Source organism: Cupressus sempervirens, chromosome 7 (genome assembly GCF_028749045.1).
Source record: "Cupressus sempervirens isolate cs-2001-9-10 chromosome 7, ASM2874904v1, whole genome shotgun sequence".
Classification (NCBI taxonomy): Eukaryota; Viridiplantae; Streptophyta; class Pinopsida; order Cupressales; family Cupressaceae; genus Cupressus; species Cupressus sempervirens.
The window spans coordinates 520,552,609-520,573,817 of NC_143124.1; the positions used below are offsets into that span (position 1 = coordinate 520,552,609).

The 21,209-nt window shown below is 36.9% G+C and overlaps 3 protein-coding genes across 6 annotated transcripts in view; all 3 read left to right on the forward strand.

Annotated features, from left to right (window-relative positions):
* Positions 1–21,209, forward strand: part of LOC149547812 (DNA topoisomerase, type IA, core) — a 194,169-nt gene that overhangs the window by 39,287 nt on the left and 133,673 nt on the right. The gene's annotated exons all lie outside the window — the stretch shown is intronic.
* LOC149547813 (uncharacterized) lies at positions 3,343–15,989 on the forward strand. Its single transcript, XM_089793645.1, has 6 exons — positions 3,343–3,607; positions 14,162–14,444; positions 14,584–14,816; positions 14,932–15,084; positions 15,233–15,633; positions 15,771–15,989. Exons 1-6 carry the CDS (start codon positions 3,343–3,345, stop codon positions 15,975–15,977), a joined length of 1,542 nt encoding a protein of 513 aa, XP_089649771.1. The 3' UTR covers positions 15,978–15,989.
* Positions 15,989–17,078, forward strand: LOC149547814 (uncharacterized). The gene is made up of 2 exons (XM_089791853.1): positions 15,989–16,172; positions 16,307–17,078. The coding sequence occupies exon 2, from the start codon at positions 16,321–16,323 to the stop codon at positions 16,885–16,887; it is 567 nt and encodes a 188-aa protein (XP_089647979.1). The 5' UTR covers positions 15,989–16,172; positions 16,307–16,320; the 3' UTR covers positions 16,888–17,078.

A 21,209-nucleotide genomic window follows, 5' to 3' on the forward strand; every position in this document is an offset into this window, starting at 1 on the left:
CGAAAGGCTAGCTAAGTTTATTGTTTTAGCTAAAAAGATGAAAGAAAAAGGGAGATTTATATTAGAAGATCATTTGATGTAAGCCCAAGTGGCAATTTTCTTGTTCTTCTAGGAGGGGACAAGTGTCTATTTTTGATTGGCCACTATTTTGGTGCCTTCTCATTGGTTGCCACTCTTTGCATTTTTTTCATTGGTCCATTGATAAGGTGGCAGCTTCTCATTGGCCGATGGGGTGGCAACCCTAATTAGGGTTTTGAGGATTCAATCTGGATCGTTGATCTTGTTTTGATCTCCACTGTTTGTGGTATTTTTGGCCCCTATATAAGGCCATTTGCTCTCATTTGTAAGGGGTCGGAGAAATTGTTGCTAAGATAATACCAAAATCGCTCTCTTTTTCATTGTTGTGACTTGCATGGTGATTAAGAACATTGGGTGTTATTGCATGGTTTCTACTTCCACATAGTTAGATTTCTTTTCAAGTTGTTAAAGTTGGTTGCCTTTCAAGTTGTTTAAGCAAGAGTAAAGTAGATGGATAGTTGTATGGTAGCATTAGTAGATATTTGATAGGGATCAATACTAGACCACTAGCATCCTAACGGCTTGTTGGGAAGCCTTGTGTGGCAAACTAGTTTACTTTCCTTTGAATCCTTGCATCTGTGCAGGTGGGGCCGCTGGTTAACCTTCATTAGATTCGATCCCCGTCCATTTGCTAACCTTCCATTCATAGGAGTAGGAATAGAATAGTGAGTAGCTAGGTAGTCGAAGTTTAGAGAAGGAAGTTAGAGAAGTAAGTCAAGTATCATAACACATCCATTCACCTCCACCACCACCGCTTTCTCACCAACACCATCATTGGCAGACACATCCTACATCATCACCACCATCAACGTTATCTGCCACTCGCATATTTCACAAACCCATCATCATCACCATCTCACCAAAGTCCAAGTCATCCTCGAATGAATAGCGTAAGGCCCTCTACGTGATTACCAACAAATCACATCGATAAAACTGAGCCAGTATCCACAAGTGTAAGGAACATTGGAGTTATTCTCATATCCTATGAGCAATAAATTTTCAAGAGAGGAATTGTATGTTTGACACTCAGTATCAGATATCCAGTTGCTAATATATTATGTAAGTGATACAAAACTCGCATCAACAGTGACCTACTATAAATAGATGCTCCCTCCAAGATTCTTGGATCCCAAAATAAAAATTGAGAGCATCACACAACTCCTCTAACTTAACAGAGCTCATCGGAACCAATAGATTGACTTACTATGAATAGTAAGTCCCTCAAATGGAGCCAAAACACACCATAGGCTATTGAAAAGCCTATAACCCTACAATGGAGACCCTCAAATCCCACAATCAGCTCATGAGGGTTGCATGGTAAACTGACCAAGCCAATTGCAGGAACCTGCTAAAAATGGGGATATTACAGAAGCAAGTTGTTTTGTTGAAGATGAATGTTGATTCTATCTAAGATCAATACCATCCTTCCTAACCAGATGTTTAAAAGAACTCAAAGGTCTTAAAGCATGCAAACTGGATGCTCTGTAAAACATGTAATCATTATATAACAATCTTACAGCTTTTGCTTGGTAATTATTTTGTTGAGCATGCACCACAAGTGTTGGATATCATGCAATTACAAAATCTTATAACTTCTAGCGAGTATAAGAAAAATATCTGTCAAGGGGAGATAAAGATACCCAAAAGAATTAAAAAAAAACTAAGAAGAAAATCATGGAAAGATAGAATCTTCCTCTATCACTTTTGAGAAACCCACAACAACGGAAAATACATTGATGTATCTAAAAGAGTAGGCCTTTTTGGTGTTGCAATGTGAAAAACACCATACCATGGCTGGTCCAACCTATGTTATGAGTGCTGAAAATTATTGATAAAATTGAATTTGAAGTTATTGTACCATTTGTCTCAATACATCATGCTTGATTACATAACAAGAAATTGAACTGATCAATATAAGAGTTTTTTTCTTATAACTTCTATGTAGGACTTTATGATAACTGTTTTACGGAAGCATGATTTGCTTTTCAGAATCTCTATCTTTGTAATTGTTTATGCACCTACTTAGTTTGACAAGATTGTCAAGTGATCTGTGATGATGACAAGTTTTGAAACATCAGCGGGCACTGGAGCAGAGCAAAAACGTCTTTGAATCTGCTAAAAAATTTATTGGCTTTTGGAGTGAAAGCGAGTCTCTTGATTTTTAGGCTGCTGAATAAGGTGTCCCATTTGAGGATAGTGGCAGATGAACTTTCTATAGAAGCCATATGTAATGTCCTCTTTCTAGGTGTAAGCATTTAGGGACTGTTTGGTTGCTGGCATAGGAGTTGAAATTAGAATTAGGAATGGGAATAGGAATGAGGATTAGGAATGGGAATAGCCTATTGCAATTCTAGACCCGTTTGGTTCACTTGGAATTTGATTGAGAATATGTTTATAATATGTTTGGTTGTTCAAAAGTGGAATTGGAATATGTTAATCCCAATCTAATTTCATTGTAATCATGAGCTGAGAAATATAATGTTTCTCAGAAGTATCCATTTACCATGCACACCCTTGTTCTATTGAAAGAAAGCACAATCAACAGATCTGAACTATCTTGCATTGGAGAGAAATCGATGTGAAATTTTCTAGAAATCTGCTCAAATGTGAACATTTCAATTCAGAAGATTTGAATAAGACCATTGCTGAACAAGAACACTTGATTTTCCAACTCATCAAACCAACCGATTGTGATGACGGTTACATTCTTTTCATCTGTCGCATTAGCAAATGCAATTTGACTGCTTAACTTTTAAACTTGTACTGTTTTGCCCTTTGATTTGTTATGAATAATGTGCACAATACAGTCTCATTTTTGCTCTTTGATTTCTTATGAATAGCGAACTAAAACGCAAATGGGCATACGCTTTTTTTTCCCGACCGTCTTTATACTCTATTTAGCAAACACAATTTGATCTACCAATAGTTTGAATAATGCACACAAAAACAAAAGATAACAACAAAGATGTTTATTTCGTGCTGAGATTTAATGTCAAGATTGGAAACAACACAAAAGAGCAAATTGTTCTACACAAAATGCAAATGGAGGAAAACGACTTGGGCAAGTCATGGAAGGCACTGTGTATAGGCCACCCTTCCCAATGGCAAAATGGTAACATTATAAAAGTTGAGCGAGGCCAAGAGTCAAGGACATAGGGAATTCCTAGTGGAGATGCAGATATTCGGGAAAGTTAAGCACACAAATCTGGTGCGACTGCTTGGATACTGTTCATTCTGGGAGGAAAAATTGTTGGTGTAGAGTACATGGCAAATGGAAGCCTCAATCTTTGGCTAAGGAACAAAGTCGATGCCCTTGAGGTTCTTGACTACTCCATATGCCTGAGAATTGCAGTGGGATCAGCGAAGGGGGTTGCATTTCTTCATCACGGCTTCATTCCTCACATCATTCACAGAGATATGAAGGCCAACAACATCTTGCTGGATGGTGAATTTGAACCCCGAGTTGCAGATTTTGGATTGGCACGCCTCATAAGTGCTTGTGAAACTCATGTAACCACAGACATTGCAGGTACATTTGGATACATTACTTCAGATTCTAGAATATGAGCAGAGTAGGAGATCAACCAAAAGAGGGGATGTGTACATTTTTGGAGTGATATTGCTGGGACTGCTCACTATAAGTATCGACGACTACCGTGGATTGTATCCATTCAACATCCAACACTATTCATATTTGGAAACCCGCGTAACCATGTACTCCAAAAATTGTTAAACTTGGGAAAGGCAGATTGAGAATAGGAATAGCCTATTCCAATAACATGTATTTTTTGGAATGGACATATGCTGATTTAAGGGCAAAATGGGAATATGTATATGACTATTCGCAATTCCAATTTGGCGCACCAAATAAAGAATACAAAACATATTCTAATTTCGTATTCTTATTCTTGTTGTATTCCAGCAACCAAACGGGCCCTTAGTGATCGTTAGCTTATCATTGGTTTCCCACAGGCTAACGTGTTTGGTTAGGGGGACTCGGGGGTTTGACAGCTGTATAGTTCCTTCTTTAGTTGGTTTTGATCGGTTTGGAGGTTTTGTTTATTTTAGTTTTAATCTATAGCTCAAGCAATTTTCCCATCTCTTGCAACTTCTGACACTTTCATCTCTGCATGTGGTTGACCTGAGGCCATTTTTGCATTTAATGGGGGCATTAATTAATAAATGCTATATTATAAGTTCCTGCTCTTCAATACATTTAATTGTTTAATAGTTTTTTTTACTGACGTTGGTGAGCGCCCTGGTGGTGATTAAAATGAAATATGTTAATATTTCCTAAGTTGGCGTTCCTTTGGGGCACTGAGTTGTGAGAAATAATAAATTATTAGTTCTTTTCTACATCACGGGGGTGGAGCAGTGACGCTTTAAATATAATATTTTTTTCCTAAATTTGGCGTGGAGGCTTGTGGAGAAATAAAACAACTTTTTTGCCTTCCGTTTTCTGATGTGTGCTCGAAGTTTTTGGAGAAGGTATTTGTAGGCTTTGGTTTTCAGAGCTCTTCGGAAATGAGAAAACCTTGAGAACAACATCTTAAAGGGTGAGAGATTCTTTAGGATGGTTTGCAGTAAGTATCATCCAAAAGCTAAGCCTGGTACCCATTGACTGTGGGTTTTGTGAGATTTCTTTATATCTGGGTTTGAAATTTTGAGAAATCACGAGAATCTTTTCTTTATATCTTCAAGTGTGTTTGGCAAATTTGATTGAATTTTCTGGGAGGAATGAAATTTTAATAATGTTTTTTGGAGATTGTAGTAATACTGTATAGAGGTTTTTTGATGGAAAAAATTGCAAGTTTGAATCAACCTGTGGTTTGTGCATTGAATCTCATTCTGGGAATTATTTAGCTTGATTCCCTACACCGAGCACGCCCTTGGAGGCTGAGATCGAGATTTTAGATGAAGTTTGGAATTTTGCAGGTCATGGTTTTTATGCTTGGTGCCTCTTCTTCAGAACTAGGCCTCTTCTAGAAATTATTGCTGTACTTTCCACTGCAGTTTATGGCACAGGGGCATGCTGGAGATGCTGTTGATATTTTTAATCTGATGTTGAGCAGGAAAAAAGCAATATGGTGACCAAATCTCCTAGCTGCCATTATGATCTTTTTCATTACAGCAGGGTGTTGTTCTATTTGTGCTGACTTTTGGATGATTGATTGGAGTTTTTAATCCACTTTTCCTGAGATCTGAGTGATGTCATGCAGCTTATTTCTTAGAAGAATTCTGGGGAGAATTTGGTGCTTTAAGTGTACTTCTAGCAATTTTTTTAATTGTACACAAATGCACAGAGAGCTACAATAGTGGTTGAAGAGACATGTTATTGTATTGCTGCACTTTAAAGGGAATATCATATGCTTTGAGCTTCATTATCTTCTAATTTGTCGATGTCCAAGAGGAAGATTTGTAAACTGACCTTCAAAGTATTGGAGAGCTTGTAGTAAGCTACCAACCAAAAATTGCGGAGCAGAGTTTTAATGCCTTGTAATTAAACCAATCAGCGGAAGCTTTCAATAAGGTGTTAGAATCTGAAAGATGAATTACCCATAATAACCAGTGCAAATGAATAGATATAAAACTGTGAATGTAAATGTTACAAGAACAAAATACAACACAGTAGTAGCCTCTAAGAGAGGATTGCAAATGTTAAAGAAGCAAAATAGCATTAGGAGAAAGTAGAAACCAATATCAAAATTTGCAAAATGCAATTACAATGCAATGGAATGGAGTAAGCAAACTAGCTAGGAGTGAGCATATATAGGAAATAAGAGATGACATATATCCATTTGATTGGATGACATAGATCCTTACAGTGATTGGACATCACAGTAATAACCTCCATTGTTTTATAGAGGATGAGATCTAGAATTTGGAGTGTCTGGCTATGGAAGAGGGGGGTGAATTTAGACTAGGATTGGATGACATTGAAAAGGATGGGAAGGTTTAGGATGACGAGGAGTCATTACTAGTGCCAATACCATCTACATATAGGATAGAGTTTGAGTCACAACCAATATTATCAAGTGGGCAGGTGCAGCCACAATGAACTCCTATGACTAGACCCCCTACCCTCTTGAAGTTCTTATTAAGCTGTTGGGAAGGGAAGCAAGATGTATACTATTTTGATGTTGTATTTACATTATAGTTTTACAAAGACAAGTTTCTTTTATAATTTTGCTTTAGACTATCAGGTTACCAGCCATCAACATTCCGGACGAGGATGCCATTTTGTACCCAATTTGCATTTAAATATATCTAGATTCAACTATTTCTTTTTTTAAACTCATTTATTGACACATTAGATGCATCTTCTCATTAATTTTTGCTAAAAAATGCATTTCTAATTAAACTTAAGCAATTTTTATGTTGTTGAGTTTCTTGCCAAGTATTTGCCGAATTTATTTTGGGCCCTAGAGAGAAGTTTCCGAGTATGAGTATTTCAATTTTTGGTGACATCACAAATGAGTGACCTCATCACCTATACAAACATTCGACAATAACACCCAAATGGGGTTTAACTATGATGGCAAGAACAATGACAACGTAACCATCATTTCATGGCAACACTAACAATATATTTACACAAATATCAAAATAAGTAATACCATAAATATAAATTTGTTAATTTTTAATATAATATAATAATTGAAAATCTAAATCAAATACTTTATAATAGTTAAATTTTAATTTATTAAATGTTATCAAAAGAAATTTTATATTATATACATGATATATTTAAAATGAGGTTTTTTACCTTTCGCAATACAATTTTAATAATAAAAGTTAAAGGTTTAATTAAAATTCAACGCTAAAAAATTCTGATGTTATCATGGTTACTCGTGCATTAGAAAATAAGCCCCATTGTGGTGGCTAAAAATGATTGAATCACGACATTGGGTCCTTGGTGAGTCACTACGGTTTAAGTACAGAGTTTTCTCAAACTTATTTGAAATGGCTCTTGATTAAGATAAGAGTTAATCCATGTAATACAATGTGAATGTCATCATGTTAATCAAGAATAGTCCATTTATAATCAATATAACCAACAATAAGTAGTCTATTGATAATCAATATAGATAATTAATATGTACAATTTATACCAAACCATATTGATACAATCCATTAATCAATCAATCATTAATTATTAATTAATGAATATATATATATATATATATATATATTTGACATTGAGCAATACATAATTAATCAAATTAAATAGTATTATCGAAACAAGGAACATATCATAATTATTAATCATTAACCTAAGTTGATCAGTTAAAGGGACGCACCCCTTGGCCCCTAATGTCATATAAATATGGTCAAACATGATTGGGAAGGGAGGACTCACAAAAAAAAGTAATGAGAAGTTCAAACACAAAGGTTATATAATTTCTTTTCGAACAACAAAGTCAAGCACATACAGATTGATCATATGGATTAGAAAGAGACCAAACAAGAATAACAATGAAAACATGCATTTATACATAAATAAAGAGAGATAAAGAGGGATGAAATACAAATTTTAGAAAGTTATATATATATATATATATATATATTCAGCTTTTTCGAGTGTAAAAGTGTAAAGTCAAGAACATAAGATGTGGTCAATAGTGGTTCTAAAGTGGGATGTAATAAGCATCGAACCTGTACATTGGTTAAAGGTATATATATATATATATATATATTCAGCTTTTTCGAGTGTAAAAGTGTAAAGTCAAGAACATAAGATGTGGTCAATAGTGGTTCTAAAGTGGGACGTAATAAGCATTGAACCTGTACATTGGTTAAAGGTATATATATATATATATAAGGTATATATTATTGTTAATGTTTCTTTCATAATTATTCCTTTCTATGTAAGCAAATATTAAATGGGATGTTATAATTGCATTATATATGTGACAATAAATGATATATACATATCCATATCCATATACATATATATTGAGATATAGATGCACATATATAGAGCATTAGGAAATTCCCAAAGGGTAATATATATAGATGACCATTTAAACTTGTTATAAACAATATATAAAGAGATATTTGATATTTTATAAAGAGATCAATATAACTTCTTACAGGGAAGAGACTGATCCAATGTCTATAGTGCCAGTATGAGAGATTGATATAATCTCCAACTCACATGACTGAGATTGCTATAATCTCTATAATGCTGGTATGTGAGATTGATATAATCTCCATTTGACCGACATGCTTGAGATTGACATAATCTCTATAATGTTGATATTAACATAAATCTGCATACAACTCAATACCCATTTTAGACCATGCCAGATCTGAAAATTCAATAGACGACCAAGAGGGACAGCCACCAATAACTGAAGTATGGATGAAGATAAAATCACCAATCAATAGGTAAACAACTGGCAATCATAAGAAATTAGTGATCTATCTAAAGGCGGGTTGTAGTTGCCTTTATTATTCATCAAAGACCATTCTGGAAGTTCTAATTCACTGCAAGTTTGATGATTGTCATCAAGTGAAATTTCTGAATTAGTATCAGTTGGCTTATCTTCACCCTCATGTGAAAAACACAGTACCTCATTATATTGTGAATGCATATAACTGATGTTGTAATAATTCAAATTCCTGTGGTACCCTTGTGCCATGTCTTTAACCTTCACAAGCACTTCTTCATTGAGAATTCTATAATACTCACTTGCTCTTTGAGCACAAATACTTGTTGTTTCTTCTTCTTTAATTATTTGAGGTGAATAGGCTACATATTTATAACAATGAGAAGGTGAGCTATTGTTGTCCCAAATCAGAATTTTGGGCTCCTCATCTATCACCAAACGTTGACCCTTTGCTTGTGTTTCCCAAGTGTTCAAAGATGGTGGTGTATCAAATGTTCCTTCTTCAAATGGTGTCACAAGGATGCAAGTTACTTCTTTGGAGAATTCCTCAACATATTGGATGTCCCTTGTAAGTAAATTGCTGATATCATTGACTCCCATTTCTTCCTTCAAGAGTTCATCAGACCCCTCTGCTATTTGTTTGATCTCCATCTCCCTTGTACAAACTTCTTGATCTTTGGTTGTGCATAATATAGACATCTGATTTCCTGATTTGTATAGAGAGAAATGAGGCATGCTAAGTTCGAAACAAAGATCATCAACCTCTTTTCCCTGTCTTCCCCAAATTTGATAGGAGATATCCCTATCCACTAAGAGGTGCAAGTAATCTGATTTTATCCTTTCAAATGCTTTTTAGATTGTTTGTAATTGCATACTAGTGATTCCACATGAAAACCCTTTTTGTCTCTTATCAATTTGAGTTTTCCACATAAGATCTTCAATGTAATTGTGAGAATCATCTGCCCTTATTAATACTTTTGCAACCCTCTCTTTTGTGACCAATAATCTGTCCATCCCATCCTGCAATGCTAATGGTCTTTGTCCAAGGTCATCTAGAGTATATGGGCTGTCACACATTGAGTATACTGATTTGTTCTCAATTGTGGGAGCATTATCACCATCACACTTAATTGGTCATGCGGTGTTCATGAAATACTAATGGGATAGCATCACGATCATCTATGGATCCATCAAATGAGTTCTCCTCTTCACTAGCTTTGCCAATAATAATCTGGATATTGCCAGTTAGAAGTTTAGTAAACCGCTCACTTGTAGCAACTAATTCTTCCTCCATAATAATGTCCTTAGCTGGTTGGAAATCATCATCTTGTTTGCTTTCAACATACTCAAATCAGATGTGTTTGTTTCAGCTTTTACCTCATGAATCTATTACGGAAGTAATTGGTAAAATACTTGCTTGATATTACCAGAGACCGAAAGGTCAATTTATACAAAAGAATGAGACGATGTTTCATAGGAAACAATCGTAAAGAATAGAAACATTCTATTCTAGAGAAAGCAAAAAACAAAAGCAAACTAAAGCTTATTAGATATTTACAGTAGATAACCATTAATTAATAATAGACGACTTATCTATTATTGTAATACCCACCCTTAATGGTTAATCTAACACACCAAGCTCCCTTAATGGTTAATCTAACACACAAAGCTGTCCTTTGAATTTGACAAACTTATTAGGACCAAGAGGCTTGATGAGAATGTCTGCAGTCTGATCTATGGTAGGAACATATTGCAAATCTATAGTCTCGTCTTCAACCAACTGTCGTATGTAATGACAATGAACATCCACATGCTTGGTTCATTCATGGAAGACTGGATTTCGTGCTAACTTGATAACGCCTTTGTTATCAACAAACAGAGTAGTCGGTCCTGTTGGTGACATCTGCATATCCCTAAGCATTCGACGAAGCCAAACAACTTCACATCCTGCCTTAACAGTTCCTCTGTATTTGGCCTTTGTAGAAGAGAGAGAAACTGCCTGCTACTTCTTATTGGTCCATGTGACTGCACTTGATCCCAAATTGAACACATATCCAGATGTTGACTTTTTATCATCAACAGAGCTCGCCCAATCTGAATCTGTGAACCCACTGAGTTTAGGATTAGAACTTCGAGAGTACAAAAGTCCATAATCTGAAGTGCCCTTCACATAACAAAGCACACGCTTTGCTGCCATCCAATGATCAGCCTTAGGAGCTTTCATAAAGCATGAAATATAGCTGATTGCAAAGCTGATATCAGGGCTAGTAGTAGAGAGGTAGATGAGGTTGCCTACTAGTTGCCTGTATGTAGTATCATCAACGGAGGAGAATCAAACTTTCCTGATAACTTGAGACCTTTCTCCATAGGTGTAGATGCAGGTTTGCAATCCTGCATACGAAATTTGTCTAACAGGGCCCTGGCATATTTAGACTGAGAGATGAATATACCAGAAAACTGTTGCCAAACTTCAACACCTAGGCAATAATGCATGAGCCCAAGGTTAGTCATATCAGAAGACTAGCATAAATTCTGTTTGATTCCCTGAATCAAATATGCTGAACTGCCAGTGATGATTAGATCATCCACATAAATAACCAGAAGAATGATGTCAATGTCAGTAGTCTTGATGTACAAATTTGAGTTTGAAGAACTCCTCTTGACGCGTTGATCATTGAGGTACTTATCAATTTTTATGTACCATGCCCAAGGGGCCTGCTTCAAACCATAGAGAGCTTTTACCAATCTGCGAAGCTGATGGTCTTTACCAGCAACCTTGAAACCATGAGGCTGCGTCATCTAGACCTTTTCATGGAGATCACCATGCAGGAAAGCACTCTTGACGTCCATCTGATGGACCTTCTAGCCAAACTGTGCTGCCATGCCTAGGACTAATCTGATGGTGATCATCTTTGCAATAGGAGCAAAGGTCTCCTCATAATCAATGCCTTGACGCTGAGAAAAGCCCTTCGCCACTAAATGAGCTTTGTACTTATCCAAAGCACCATCTGATTTGTATTTGATTTTGTAGACCCATTTGCAGCCAATGGGTTTCTTCCTTGGTGGAAGATCAGAAAGGACCCAGGCGTTGTTCTTCAGCAGGCTCTGGTGTTCAGATGTCATGCCCTATTCCCACTCTGGAATTCCTTTAGCCTCGAAATATGTTTCAGGTTCAAACACACTGTGAATGTTGGCCATGAGAGCAAAGTTAATAGAATTTGTAGTTTTGCTCTTTTTCCAAGCAGTTCTCCCATCAATGAGCTCATCATCACGAAGATCAACAAGTGTCTTAACCCACCACTTAGGCCGAATAGGAGAATGACCAATATTAGTACCAGGAGATGCTTGATCAACAGGATCCTCATCAGAAGAATCTGGATCAAACTCAGGTGAAGCATCTACAAAGCGAGGTGATCTTGCAGGAGAAGCCAAAGGTGTTTGTACAGGTATCACTGGAGCTGTTGGAGCCCTCCCATCAGGTGGACCTAATGGAAGCGGAACTCCCAAATCATGAGCCATCATAGGCTGGTTTGTTGGATCAGGAACAGGAGAAACAGGCATGAATGGTCCTCATTGCTCATTAAAGACTACATCACTATTGTAGATGAGACAAGATGTCTCAACATCGATCAAGCAGTAGGCTTTGTGAAGACTGCTATATCCAGCAAGCATTAGTTTTTGACTCTTGGCATCCAACTTGGTGCGTGACGCATCAGGGATCCAAACAAAAGCAAGGGAACCAAAAACCTTCAGGTGACTGATTTTGGGCTTGCGACCTGACTAGGCCTCTTCTGGAGTTTTACCTTTGACCGCCACTGTGGGTGATCGGTTCAACAGATAAATTGCAGTGTTAACTGCTTCTGCCCAAAATTGCTTCGGAACATGTCTGTGTTCGAGCATTGAACGAGCCATCTCGGTGATTGTCCTATTCTGATGTTCATCTACACTATTCTATTGTGGCGTGTGGTTAATTGATGTTTGATGCCATGTGTATCCAAGAAGCTGGAGAAAGCATTAGAACAAAATTCCTCCCCATTGTCTGATCTAAGAGTAATAATAGATTTCTCAGACTCTTTTTCAACTAAGGGTTTAAACTTCTGAAATATAGGAAATGCATTTGATTTTTTTTTAAGGAAATACACCCACATTTTTCTATTGAAATCATCAACAAACAACAGAAAATACTTGGACCCAAGAACAGGAGTGGTCATAGGGCTGCAAATATCGTAATGAACAAGCTGAAGTACCCGAGAAGCTTGCCATGAATCGCCACTGGTGAAAGGTGTGCGATGTTGCTTCCCAACCTGGCATGCATCACAAACTCCTAGGTGTTGACTCTGAATCTCTGGCAATCCAAGAACAAACTCATCCCGAGCAAGCTGTGAGAGATAATGCACATTTAAGTGCCCATATCGTTGATGCCAAAGTGTGTTGACAGAAGATCATCGAGCAGCCATAGCTAAGTCCTGAGAATCACCATAATTAGTAAGTCTGAAAAGACCATGATCCTCAAAATCCATTGCAACAGTAGACTTAGTCGCCCGATCACTGATGGTGCACTGATGTGAACTGAAGGTGATTGCTAAGTGTGGAGAATGTCGCACCAACTGACTGACTAAGAGTAGATTTAGTTCCATCCCTGGAACCATAGTTCCAAAAATCGCCATGAAATCGCTGAAATCGCCGAAATCGCGATAAGATTCATGGCTCCCGATTTTTTTGGAATCGGAAATCGCTGGTGGCGATTTTTTCGTGTGAATCGCCTGAATCGCCTGAATCGGCGATTCATGGCAAAAATCGCCAAAATCGCCATCGTGAATCTCCAGAAATCGGCCGCGGCAGCAAGGATAGAAAGTTCAATTTTTTAAAAAAAACACATGTTTTATTTGCTTTCTAAGTTGACTTTCCTCTTTGTTATAACCCTAAAGAGCCTTCTATTTGCTTAGTATGAGTAGAAGAGAGGAAGAGTGAGAGAGAAGAAGAGAAAAGAGAATCCATAGGTTTCCAACCGGCAAGAAGGAAGAGCGCCAAAGAGATCAGAAGTCCATTTGGGGAGGCCATAAATTGCACTGGGAGCATTAAGGAGTCAATATCAACACTCCTCAACTCATTTGCAAGAGGTAAGTGTTGGTTTTTTTTTTGCATGTTAGTGTAGTATGCATTTTTTGTTAAATTTTTTTAGTGTTCAAACTTCATTTGCAAATCTTGAATGTTTTTTATTTTTAGTTTTACTAAATTGCAAACTAGGGTTTGTTGTTTTGTAGTTTTTGTTTATTAGTTGCAAACTTTGATTTTTTACATGAATTTTTTTATTGCAGCAGCCCTTTGCTTTCATTTTCCAATTTCCACAATGGGTAAAAAAGATGAATGCTGGAAATATAATGAAGAGTTTCCTGGGAGAACCAAATATCAAACAAAATGTATATTTTGCAAAGAAAAAATAAATTCGGGAGGTATCTATAGATTGAAATACCACATTGCTGGCATACCTGGCCATGATGTCACAGTTTGCACTCAACAAACCGCTGAGGCAAAACGCTCTTGTTTAGTGGCATTAGAAAAAATTGAACAAGACAAGTTGACTAAGAAAATGCAACTTGAAGGGTTAAGAGGTATTGGCTCCCGTGCTCCCACATCCGCAACCGCATCTACATCTGCAAGTGCATCTGCATCAGCTTGCGCATCCGTAGGTTGTGTTGGGGAGGGTTCTTCTAGGCCTCCTTTTCATCCTAGTGCTAGTGCTCATGTGAGTGTTAGTGGTAGTCGGTCTCATACTGAGACAGAGTCCAACACCAACCTATTGCGGCCTAGAGTGCGGAAAAGCAGAATGGATAGTTACTTTGTGCCCCGCACTACTCCTGGCTCCCAACCCACGCTTGAGGGCATGGGTTTGAACAAGGAGATTCATGATGCTGCCAGAAAAGAGATTTGCAAATTCTGGTACTTTTGCAACATTCCATTTATTGCAGCCAGGTAATTGATTCTTTTTTCTTTGTTATCTTCAAAGTTAAAGTTAAAAGTAAAAGTAAAACTTTAATTATATCTACTTGTTTTATGATTTTAGTTTTTGACATCTAAATTTCTAATCAATATCATTATCTATTTGTGACAGGACTCCTTATTGGCAGAACATGATAGATGCAGTTGCCATTTGTGGTCCGGGGTTTAAAGCCCCAACTGAGGCTGAGTTGAGTGGATACCTCCTGGAGGAAATGGTTGAGGATATGAGGCATGAGCTTGAGGACAACCGAAAGGAGTGGATCGAAAAGGGTTGCACCATCATGACTGATGGTTGGACAGATAGGAGGGGAAGAACACTCCTCAATTTTCTTGTATCCTGTGGAGGTGATTGATCATTCTACTTTCCTACATACATAATTTTGAATCGTGATTGACTATTTCAAATTTTGATTTGTTGATTGCTAATAGTAATTATAATTCGTTGTTTTGTTACTTGTAGGATATACCATGTTCCTCAAATCCATTGATGCTTCTGCTCATGTAAAAAACGCCACATACTTATGTGAGGTTATTGAGGAAGTTATAGCAGAGGTGGGGGAACAACATGTGGTGCAAGTGGTGACGGATAATGCAGCAAGTTATGTTGCTGCAGGTAAACTTTTAACTTTTTAAGTTTTGAAAATAAATTTATTTGAATTTTGAACTTTTTCTAATTCTAACTTAGAATTTCTAAGTTTCCTAAGTTCTAAGTTCTAACATGTTTGAAATTTGAATTTCTAATTATCTTAAAATTGTTGTAGGCAAACTTTTGATGGAGAGGCACCCCACCATATTTTGGTCCCCTTGTGCAGCACACTGCCTTGACCTCATGTTGGAGGAAATTGGCAAACTTGAGTGGGTCAAGTCATGTGTGGAAAGGGCAAAAAACATATGTAAGTTTATTTATAATCATTCATTTGTCCTTAGCACAATGAGGAAGTACACAGGAGACAAAGAGTTAGCTCGTCCAGGGATCACGAGGTTTGCCTCGAATTTCATCACCTTGCAGTCCTTGTTGACATCAAGGGATGATTTGAGGAGCATGTTTGTTGGGCGGGAGTGGATTTCATCTTCCTATGCTACGACCACTGCAGGGATAGATGTGGTGGATTGCATATTTGATGATGATGGTTTTTGGAAACCTGCTAGAGAAATACTTAAGGTAATTTTATTGCAATTTAACATTTAATATTTTACAGTTTACTATGCTAATTGTTTAATGATTTAGTTTTACCTTATATTATTGAATTATTCTATGTTTAAGTTTTGACTCAAATTTTTGTTTTACTTTATATGTAGGCCACTGAGCCTCTTGTATCTCTCCTACGAACTGCTGATGGGGAGAAGCCCTCTATGGGCTACATATATGAGGGCATGGATAGGGCCAAGGAGGCCATTAGAGCTCAGTATGCAGGAGTGCAGGAGAAGTATGCCCCTATTTGGGACATCATTGATAGGAGATGGCAGAATCAGCTCCATAGACCCATCCATGCAGCAACTTACTGAATTCCGCATTTCGTTTCCGTCCTGACTTCAAGGCGGATGAGGAGGTTCTCACCGGATTATATACAGTGATCCAGAGGTTGAGTACTGATGAGGATAGCAGTGCTGCAATTATTGAGCTTGATAAGTTCAATAATAAAGAAGGGCCACTTTTCTCTAGCAGGGTAGCCATAGATGCTCGGGAAACAATACAGCCAGGTAAAAATTAAATAATATATTCAATGTTCATGAATCTAGATTCTAAACTTAAAGTTGATTATGTAATTTTAGAGTTAACTTGTAATTTGTAATTTGTAAATGAGACTAATTATTTTTATTTTCCCTTATTTCAGATAGATGGTGGCAAATGTTTGGGGCCACAACCCCAAAACTTCAAAAAATTGCCATTCGTATTCTGAGTCAGCCAAGCAGCGCTTCTGGATGTGAGCGCAGTTGGTCCATGTTCGAGCACATCCACTCGAAGAGGAGAAACAGGTTGACAGTGCAGAGGTTGAATGATCTTGTCTTCGTTCATTACAACCTCCGTCTTAGGATCAGACAGATTTTGGGCACTGACTCCTCTCCGATCATTCTGGAGGAGATTGATCCAGAATCAGAGTGGCTCACAGAGGTTGTAGATCCAGTCTTCACTGAGGAAGACCGTGCGTGGATTGACCAGGTGGATATAGAGGCTGAGGCAGCTAGAGCACGTTCTTCAGGCATTGGTAGACGCACACGTGCACGCACAGACACAGGCCCTAGCGACATTCGTGAGCCCATCTTATATGCGGGAGATATGGCTCGACAGTCCTCTAGGACCTACATTAGACGCCTTGCTACTAGGCAGACTGGATACTCAGAGGCTGAGGCTGAGGTTGTAGCCGAGCTTGAGGATGATGTTGAGGATGATGATGACTATGAGCCTGAGGCTTGAGCTGGAGCCTTGTTTTTATATTTTGTTTACAGATATTGATACTGAATCATTGATAGACATATGTTTCAAAGTTTCAAACTTTCATGGATCTTCATCTTAGATTCTTACATAAATTTATGATTTGATGTCTTATGGATCATCTTACATACATTCTATGATTTAAATCATTATGATCATTTGATTTCTATTTACTTCAGCTAGCCTACAATTTACATTTTAGAATCTTAGATAACATAGTTACGTATGTGATGGATTTTATGTTTCATGTTTATGTATGTTAAGTTTTAACTTCTATTTGATGATGTTATAGTGTGCTTAAGTTATATTCAATAAAGGGTGCATGAAATAAGTTTTAAATTGTTAAAATCTTTAAATTTAAAGGGTTTTTTCAAATTTGCCGATTCATCGCCGATTCATTGCCGATTCATTGCCGATTCACGATTCGATTCGGCCTTGCCGATTCCGATCCGATTCCGATTCACGATTCGATTCGGCCTTGCCGATTCCGATCCGATTCCGATTCACGTTTCTATGCCTGGAACGTAGTACACATCAAGGAATATGAGATCCTCTCAACAGACCGAATCTGAATGTTACCTTTACCGACAACCGTGTACTCTTCTCTGCCACCAAAAATAAGTCTGAATAAGGTTGGTAGTCAGTAAACCAGTCTCTGCGGTGAGTGAAATGACGAGAGGCACCTGAATCAATGTACTAGGCAGATGACTTCACATGATTTGTAGGTCTTTTAGCCATGAAGGCGTAAAAGGTAGATTCCACCTAATCGGTGTGCTTTGCATTGTTCGTTTTGGGTTGCGAACCTAATTGCTTAGATTGTGCAACTAAGCGTTTTCGACATTCAACCTTCATGTGTCCAAACTTGTGGCAGTAGTTGCATTGAATGTTCTTCTTTCTGAAACCAACTGGTGCTGGAGCAGAAGACTTCTACTAAGATGGTTGCTGAAACTTGCCTTTATCCTTCTGAAAGGATTTCGTAGCAAAGGCTTGCTCTGTGGAGGTGGAACTGGAGTTGCTATCGAATTGTTGTTTTCACCGATCTTGTTGAAGCAGTAGTGTGCAGAGATCAGTGAACTTCAAATCAACACCAGAAGATGTGATGTTGAGAGTCTCGATAAAATGCTCATAGGATTTTGGTAAACTCCGAAGAGTGATAACCACAATATCCTCTTCATCTTGCGACCGATGGCAAGTAACCGATCACGGATTTCCTAAATCCGATTTAGGTGTGCCTGGAGTGAGGTGCGCTCATCCATGACAATAGAAAATAGAGTGTTTTTTAGAAAGAAGGCTCTGCTTTTGTCAGAAGTCTCATGAAGACCTTTGAGATGTGTCTAGATCTCGGCAGTTGTCTTGCCAGATGGAATCTGAGAAAGCTGATCATTAGCCACAGATAATTTGAGAAGCATCATTGCCTCTCGATTATCCAGATCCCATGTATCTTGATCAGGACCCGGAGAAGTCGGACACTTGATAACACCCATAACAAGTTGATTGGTGTTTCGATATTCAAAAATTGTGATGACGCGCTGCTTCCAGGTGCCATAATTGCGACCATTGAATTTAGAGTTATGCTCTAGCAAAATATTTGTTAGAGATGCCATGACACGTTTTTCAATGAAAAATTGTGAAAATTTGTGAAGGCACGTTCTTCAACGCAAAAATTCGGAAGGCCCAGAAGAATTGGAGTGACCCAGAAGAGAGCTCAAAAAATCCAGAAGGAATATGTTGTCGGTTTCTGGATCTGTTGGCTCGAAAATCAAGGCACAAAAATTGAAGCATCCAGAAAAAATGGACGACAACCTAGTTGAGCTCTCGAAAAACCAAGAATTTGGAATCAAAAATTTTTTCATACCCCAAAACTAGGGTTTCAGGCAAAAAATCTGTCGGTGGCCATGGAGGTCGAATCTACAAAAAAATGGTGGATTTGTGCTAAATGAACACCCGAAACAGGTAGATTTTGCTAGCAAAGAGATTCGTGAGTGCTGAATATACAAAAACGACCCTTTAGCAATTCAAAATACACGTGTTTTAGCAAGCGTTTTGTGGCTCCCGTTGATTTTGTTTTGGATGTTTTTTAAAAAACTTTTGCTGCCATTTGTTGTGATTTCCAGAGGAGACGAGGTTGGCAATGGAAGCAGGATGCGGCTATCTGTAGACTGGGTTGAGAAAACATGAGATTTGCAAGCCGTGAATCTCCAAAAAACGACGCCAAAAACATGCAATTTTGCAAGGAAAATTCCATGATTTTCAAAAACCTCAGCCAAAAAACCCTAGTTGAAAATCTTAGGGTTTCGAGATTAAAAAACAAGGATCACAGAATAACTTCGAATATTGGCTCTGATAATTTCAGAAAAAAATTATAATTTTTGAAAAAATTAAGAAAAAAATGCTCTGATACCATATTATGGAAGTAATTGGTAAAATACTTGCTTGATATTAACAGAGACCGAAAGGTCAATTTATACAAAAGAATGAGATGATGTTTCCTTAGGTAACAATCCTAAAGAATAGAAACATTCTATTCTAGAGAAAGCAAAAAACGAAAGCAAACTAAAGCTTATTAGATATTTACAATAGATAACCATTAATTAATAATAGACGACTTATCTATTATTGTAATAGTATCAAGGTTCCATTTACATCCATATCTTTGTCATTATCACTGTTTGGCTGCAATAGATTTTCCTCCTTATAGACTCGACAATGATGGACAGGTTTCCAAGCCTCTTGACGTGAAAATCAACACTGCTCTTTCCTCATTTGATTATTACTCTTTTTCGGAGATTCTGAAACTTGTATTTTGATGAAATTAATTCTTCTTCAGCCCATTGTTTCTTGTATTCCTTAATTTTCTGCTCACAGTGTTTGAGCATTTTGTTGACCAGCTCATGGGCAGCTTTAGAAGCACAATGTTCTTTTCTTGAAATTGCTCACAACTTATGCATAAGAGGCTGAAAATGAGCATTACCCTCATTAATTGTCAAGATCATAATGGTCTTCACCATAGTTTAAAGAAACTGAGATATATCGCTAATATTGCGAGATATTGCTAGCAAAACTGCTAGCCGATATAATCACCAAATAAATCGCCGACGATATTTTGAAAAAATCACACCGCATTTGGGATGAAAAAATCACGTTTTTTATGATTTTAAAGTCAAAAAACCGTTGATTAAGTCAACTTGAAAAACAATAAAGTTTTCTAGAAAATGTTTGGAGTTTTTTCATTTTCTCACAGGCTGCGATGGCTAACAAAAGGGCTGCAATGGCTGCTAAGGAAAGGTGTGATTACTGAGGACTATTAAGGCACATATATTCAGACTGCTGAGAAAACGTAGAAGCACAGATTTAGACACAGGAACTGTTTTGACGATATGCCTCAATGGTGCCATCACATGGAGTGTTGATTGTAGGATACACACATAATGGTTTTGCTCTTCAACAAGTTATAGAAAACATTTTTGGAAATTTAATGTAGATTTGTCCAAGTATGCCAAATTTCATCCCCAATGAATGACTTGAAAAGTCAACACAGTAGTCAAATCTCCTCATATACACATCACTATGATGCTCCTGTATACTCATCAACATGACTATATATATTTTTATAGAGCTATAAGTTGTAAATTTATACAATTATAAGTTATGAATTGATGATCGTGAGTTTATATATAAGTTTATAATATACAAATTTTGATTTATTTGAACTGGTTCTGTAAATTTATAATACTCTATAATACAGATTTATAATACTATTATACTGTATATTAATACTAAAGTAGTATAATATTGTATATTAATAAATTCATTATAGAGAGTTATAAATTAGTATAAATTAATTACTATATATCCAATAAATTATAACACTGTATATTTATTCTTAATGCTAATATGTGTATGCATTGTTTATTAACAACATTTATAAGTTTATAGTGTTTATAAATTATAAATTCATTATAGAGAACAGATATATTTATTTATAGCCTTCATAATTATTTATTAATATATATCTATAAAAATTATATATTTTCAAATGTTCGATAGAAGTGCCGATTTTTTTACCGAGTTTTTGGCGATTTTTGAGCTAGTCGAGATATTGCCAAAACTGAGTTTTTCAACTATGGTCTTCATGACTGCAATAACATCCTTGTTGTGTTATTCCATGATTGTGACCAAGAAATATTGAAACATGGTGTGTAGTAACTATTAAGCCATTCAGTCCCATGTCAAGTATAAGATTACTCAAACTGATTTCTGCAGTGTTTTTATTATGGCAACCCTCCTTTGGAAATGATGACTTT

What these genes read in the sequence shown, in the direction of transcription:
- LOC149547813 (XM_089793645.1), top strand. Translation starts at nt 3,343, where the DNA reads ATGGCAAATGGAAGCCTCAATCTTTGGCTAAGGAACAAAGTCGATGCC. An exon ending in ATTCCATTTATTGCAGCCAG is followed by an intron (nt 14,445 to 14,583) that starts GTAATTGATTCT and finishes TATTTGTGACAG; the next exon opens with GACTCCTTATTGGCAGAACA. An exon ending in CTGCTAGAGAAATACTTAAG is followed by an intron (nt 15,634 to 15,770) that starts GTAATTTTATTG and finishes CTTTATATGTAG; the next exon opens with GCCACTGAGCCTCTTGTATC.
- LOC149547814 (XM_089791853.1), top strand. Translation starts at nt 16,321, where the DNA reads ATGTTTGGGGCCACAACCCCAAAACTTCAAAAAATTGCCATTCGTATT.